General features: G+C 40.9%; 1 protein-coding gene across 1 annotated transcript; it reads right to left on the bottom strand.

The window, feature by feature from the left end:
• Positions 1 to 1,145: 1,145 nt before the first annotated feature.
• On the bottom strand, positions 1,146 to 6,124 carry LOC148019628 (shikimate O-hydroxycinnamoyltransferase-like). Its single transcript, XM_087699724.1, has 2 exons — positions 4,991 to 6,124; positions 1,146 to 3,264 (listed from the first exon to the last, which is right to left on the bottom strand). The coding sequence occupies exons 1-2, from the start codon at positions 5,450 to 5,452 to the stop codon at positions 2,341 to 2,343; spliced, it is 1,386 nt and encodes a 461-aa protein (XP_087555850.1). The 5' UTR covers positions 5,453 to 6,124; the 3' UTR covers positions 1,146 to 2,340.
• Positions 6,125 to 6,334: the final 210 nt, after the last annotated feature.

Here is a 6,334-nt window from a genome sequence, read left to right as displayed (position 1 = left end):
CGCATCATCCAATGGAATCTTCTCCCACAAATTTAGACTAGATGAACATCATTCTACCTAATAAGTTTGGAGGAATTGCCTTGTGAACACATCCTCCAATGGAATCTTCACCCACAAATTTAGAATAGATAAGCATCTTTCTGCCTAGTAAGTTTGGAGGAATTGCCTTGTGAAAAACATCCTCCAATGAAATCTTCTCCATAAAGAAAAAAACATACAAGATATTGGGAAATTGGTGTATCTTTTCTTAATGTCTTGTAAAGAGAAGAAAACAAGCTTTACAAATCTCAAACCTACATTCAATGGCATGGATCCCTCTCTTCTCATTAGATTGGTACAAATCATTTTGAAGAGCTTTCTCAATCTTAGACATGTCAATATCACCAAGTTTAGCAATAGCCAAGAAATCCATTTCCATATGATTTGCATTCTTAAAATGCATCTTCCACCTACAATCTTTCTCAATCCCACCTTCTCCATCTTGTGCTCCCTTGCTAATGTATAGCTCCTACTTAGACACTCATGTATCAACCAACTCTAGCAAGGGCTACTAATAAGGCATTAAAAATCTTTAATGGCTACAATGGTTGTCTCTATCATGGGATTGTTAGCTACACATGGTTAGGAGGATTGACACATTTGTAAATATGTTGCTATTAGGATCTATTTTCTGGGGTAATGTTTATATTGTTGGTCCTTAAAATAATGTGAGATTTTAATTGCCTCTATGTTTATTACTATGTAAAATATGTGAAACATATGAACTATCTTAGTGTTAGGAGTATGTGAAATATGAGCAAATATTTTCCCCTTGAAATTTTATGAACAAAAACTTATGGTACTATATGTTAGCCAATGCTAAAAACTTTAGCACTAGTTAAAATTAGAATCAAACATCATCAATTTTTTTAGTATACAAGATTTCCATAATTTCTAATAATGGGAATTCAATGTTGATATCAATGTCACCACTAATACTTAATTCACTATCACTTGTAGACCAATAACAACAATATGCACATGCAATATTCCATTTATCAAATGTAGTCATTTCCATTAGGATAGTGCACAATCACTTTCTCTTCATCTAGGTAAAAAATTTGCCATATAATCAATCTTCTTGTTTGAACCCATCTTGACCAAAACCCCTTCATAACAAGGTTGAGGTTTAAAACATTATAGTACAAGTTCTATAGGCCATCAAATTGGTGAGTGAGAGCTCATCTTAAAACACATTAAACACTCCCCATCTTCGAGCTAGATCTTTTTTAAATATGGTATTTGCATTGAAAATTGTGAACCATCTTCTCTCATTCACATTGAATATTATGCTCATGACAATGTGCATGCATTTGGACTATCTCGTCATGTCTTTCTCCGTCTCTTCTTCTTCCCCTTCTCCTCTGTGAGTGTGTGTGTGATTTTTTTGGAGAGAGAAGGATCACTATACGAATTATGGAGTAGGTGAAACAACCAATGAATGGGAGGATTGATAGCATAAAGAAGAATAAAGTCCAAAACTAGTGGAGGATTTCCCCTAGCAATACTAGCCAAATAAAAGCATTCACATAAGCAACTTAGGTTAATGAAGTTACCTAGACCACCTGATTATCATGAAATATTGGAGATCATTAGTTGGGAAGAAGACGATAACTCAAGAGACAAGTGGCACAATCTTGACTAACATACTTTTCCTTAGAATCTAGTAATTGATCTAATGAGAGTCTAATCAATTACATGAGCATCAAATGTGTCTAAAGAAGCACACCCATAAGTTACACGTGTGTGTAGATATGTACTTCGTATACTGACAAAAATCATTGTGAATAAGCACATATGCAAGTAAAATTCACTAGTAGCACTAAGGTCATTAGTTGAGTATCAAGGAAATGTTAGTAAATTAAGGAGGTTTTGAAGCAATTTTGACCCTTGGTTCATTATGTTGCATGACATACATCTATGTCCATGTGTTGTAATACTTCAACTCCATCAACTTTCTAACCTCTCCAATGATGCTTATCTTAATACATTTACATAAATGTAGTTGAAGACATGAAACACTCACATTGGAATACATGGAAGTACCTATGCACATATTCAAGATTGCTTAATTAAAAGCCAACCTAAGCTTTAGTAAATGTAGAGAGCAATGTCTTAAACTTGCCTCCTTGGAATGCTTGGGAAGTATCTATGCATTTAGATTGCTAAAATTGAAATCCAACCTAAACTTTGGTAATATAGAAGCCGAGGTGAAAAGTGGAGGCTACTCACATGGTGAGGCTCATGAACAAGTCACCGAGAGAGATCACTACTATTACCCTTGCATTTTTGCACACTCACTTAGGTGGGGACAAGTTCAGGATCAGATTCAAGCCTCTGCATGTTTTCCACCTTGAGCCCAACTAAAGCATCAATATGGCCTTTGCCCAAGGGGGAAGGGAGCAAAATTACCAACCCATCAAATGCGTAAGTGGGTATCCTCACAAGGGAAGGCTTCCCCCACCCAAAGTCAACAAGCTCATAGAAAGGGAACCTCGACCAACTTGTGATAGCGAGGTCAGTAAAAGGGTTGCAAAAGGAAGCCACGATGTTTTTAGGCGAGTCTTGCCTCTCTATCCACTCTAGAGCAGACCTCATGTACTCGCTAGAAACCTTAGCTATGGCTTCCTTCACCATCCCTACGGCGTGCGAGAGAGGGTTTAAGACCAGGTCCTCAGCACCCGCGGCAGTGCAGCCGTAGAAGTTCACATTGCCGAAGTAGCCCTCGTCTAAGGGCGGGACGAAGCGCCGCCTGCCGTCCACCGCCATACCCAGCCGAACCTCTTGTGCAGGGTCTAGGCCTCTGGCTCGCGTGATGGACCGCCATAGGTGGCCTGCTAGGGTTTCGAAGGCCGTGAAGTGCTGATTCTGCGCGGAGGAGGAGGAGGAGGCGCTGCGGCCCTCGCCGGCCTTGTTTTTGAGCAGGGAGATGGTGGCTGGGGTGAAGGAGAAGATCTTGGACTTCATGGCGGGCCAAGAGGAGGGTAGGGCAGGCATGGTGGTCTGATACTCGGGGCGGTCCAGAGGAAGAGGAGGAGGGCTGTGCATGATGTCGTTGGTCTCAACCAGAAGGCGGCCGCGATCGAAAGAAGGGAGGAGGGACATGGCCTCGCCTCGAGCCCCTTCACTCCACGATTGCATGAAGTGAGCCAGAGACATCCCATCGCAGAGGTTGTGATGCATCTGAATCCCGACGCACATGCCTCCACCTTCGAAGTGAGTAACCTGCATTTTCCCACGTTGTCGATAGGGATCGCATCTATTTTTCTTTTCTCAGGGGGATGTTTTCATACCCTACCATCTCTATCTCTATGAAATACGATCCAGCACAAAGTCTATTTACTCACTCGATTTTATATCATTAAATGTGTCCTAGCTTGTAATTTGAGCTGACTTTTTAAATAAAGGAAATTTCCCTGGAAGCTCAATAAAATAATAACGAAAAAGCCTTTTGGAAATATAGAGACAAGGACAACTGCGAGAAACAACATTGAACTAAGTGAATGTTGTGGCAAACATTTTAATTATAAATAAAAAAGCACGCTAATAGATTATGTGTAGCTTAAGGATGTGATGACAACAATGATGACCACTTAGTACACTAATAAGTAATGAATAGTTCAAGGATGTGATGACAAGAAGGAACTTTTATGCGACATAAGTTTTAGCAAAAGTTATGTAATGCTTTGAAGCTATTTTGTTCATTAGGTATTCGACTCTCGAACAAATTGCATTCAACAAATGGCAATTGCTAACTTATCAATGAGATTTTTAAAAAGATTCCTAAAAAGTAGAGAATAAATTATGAATGAGGTGGCTTGCCTACTCACAAGGTCCTAGATAGAAACCTCATAGTTAAGTTTATGATAAATAAGTCAATTAAAGTGGACACAAAAGAAACAATGAAATGTTCACCAAGAAGGAAGCAAGTTGCAATAGGATCTTGAACAATGTAAACAAGTTAGCTGGCATCATCCCTCCAAGGTAAGCTCTTAATTCTTTGTGTTTCCAAAGCATATGAACCAAACTTACACTTAGCATGCTCTATTGAAGTTTATTTGAGAACCTACAAGTGCTGACATGCCGATTCAATAAGAAATAACCTCTATTATGGTTTGGTTGACATGGAAGTGGCACTCTAGGTTCTCAACTAAGTACCACCTTTTGTTGGACTACGAGTCCAAGAATAAATGCCACATAAATGTTCGCATAAATAGGACAATATGCTCTCTTATCATGGTTGCCCTTTGATTGGGTTCTATTCTCTAGAAACATGAAAGGACGTTTTATGGCAAGCACCACAAGTGTCACATAATTGTCCCTTTATTAGGCAAAAGTGAGCTCAAATAATTAGCCTCTATATATTTGGTGACACAATCATATCAACATGTTAACACTCTCGCCAACTTCATCAAGGTGGGTAGTGTTGAACTATTAAGTGAGGTATATATAGACCCTATCAAGAGGGGTGCAGTCGATTTGAAAAACTCTTATGTATCCCACGTTGCAACATACCCACTTCATACCTAGCTTCTCCCGATGATGGATCAAGATTCTCGGCATGAGGGTGGCATTTACATTATGAGCTCTTGTAGTGAAACCACGCGCACTAGTCTAGTGAGGAACAAGATTGCACATGCATGATAGTGTGAACATCATGAGCTCCTACAATGGAGCCACCCCATACCTAGCTCCTTGCAATGAGGGATCAGGATTACAGGTGTCCATTGCATAAGCATCCGTCGCTGCAATAAGCTAGGTATGCAGTAGGTTAGTTGGAGAAACATGCAATGTTAGACAAAGTTCCTTAAGTGGAGGGATTCATATGGTGGGGTTCGATTGTTAAGCTAAGTAACGTACTAAAACTTAGAACTAAAAGGGGGCAGGTCATACGAAACGCTTTGCAAAAGGCGAAAGGCCTAATTTTGTAAAAGGTCATTCGTAAGGTTACCTGGACAACAAGGATGGGAAGGCGGGTGATGGAGTCTGAAGGAGAGGGGGGCTCGGGCACAAGCAGAGCCAGCTCGGGAGAGGGCTGCGAGGCGCAGCTGCGTATGCAGTCGCGGACGCTGCAGTCCGCCATAGCCACGCAGAAAAGGGCGCCCTGCCCGGCACACTCCACGTCCAGGCCCCCGTCCCGTCGTCGCTCCACGTAGCGCCCCGCGCACGGATAGAACACGCCCAGCGTCTCCTCCAGGGACCGCCTCAGCACCCCATCGGCCGCCATCGCCGCCTCCTCCCCCTCGGCCTCCTCAGGTCTGCCCTTCTCGAAGAAGAAAAGCACCGATGTGTACATGCGGGGCATGACCTGGTCACTGTTGGACAGCTCTATCACTCTCGACGCTTCAGCAGCTGCTGCTGCTGCCGAAGCAGCTGGATAGATAGTCTCTGTACTCTTCCGTTCGATTAACATCTCTCTCTCTCTCTCTCTCTCTCTCTCTCGTTATGGGAGAGAAGGCTTAATGCGCTCTCTAACAAGGCTGATCTGAAAAAATCGACGCTTTCGGATATCCAAAAGCTCATATGCCCCTCCCTTTTTGTGTTTCCCTATCGATCTAGTCTTGCCTTGCTTCCCAAGGAATTGAATTGGACTTCTTTCTCAAAAGAGTGTGTTTCCCTATCGATCGAGACTTTCCTTGCTCCCTAAGTACTTCTTTTTCAAAAGAGTACATCTCATAATCAAACACAGGTTTTCCTATCATGCATTTCTAGAATAACACATAATGCCTTGGCCATGTTGGGTAGGCACTATCTTCCTAGTCTCAATGAAGAACTCCTCACACAAGACATACCTCGTGTGCCTTATGGTCAAGGAAGATTAAGTTTGTCATAAAATGCTACTTTAAATTTCATTTAAAAAGCCAATGTCCACAAATGGCACATTCATCCACACTCGAAAGGTTGGACCTCCAAATTTAATAAGAAAATACTAAACTCACCAAGCATATACAACTTTCTAGGCACACATGACATTAACTCTATGCCTAATTGCTCTAAATAGTTTACAAATGTTCTCTTCTTATATATCCTCATATGTAAGATCCAAAGTTAGAAATCAATGAATATACAATTACCTAATCACAATATGCATTCAAATCAATTTTGATTCCACAATGAGGAAACTTGAAAGTCTATTGAATAATTTTGAGTGACAACTATAATATGATATTCTATTCTTCTCAATCTGCTATTTATACCATCTACATTAATGATTAATTTCCTTGTGGCTTTAGAAAGTTAAACACCTCCACAAAACTCTTTAAGACCTCTCAATCCTTGAGCTTCAAAAAGACAC

Source organism: Lygodium microphyllum, chromosome 19 (assembly GCF_053477565.2).
Source record: "Lygodium microphyllum isolate KBCC chromosome 19, Lygodium_microphyllum_v1.1.10, whole genome shotgun sequence".
In the NCBI taxonomy this organism is placed as follows: Eukaryota; Viridiplantae; Streptophyta; class Polypodiopsida; order Schizaeales; family Lygodiaceae; genus Lygodium; species Lygodium microphyllum.
Note: the sequence above shows the minus strand (reverse complement) of the source record. Positions and strands in the feature narration are given on the sequence as shown.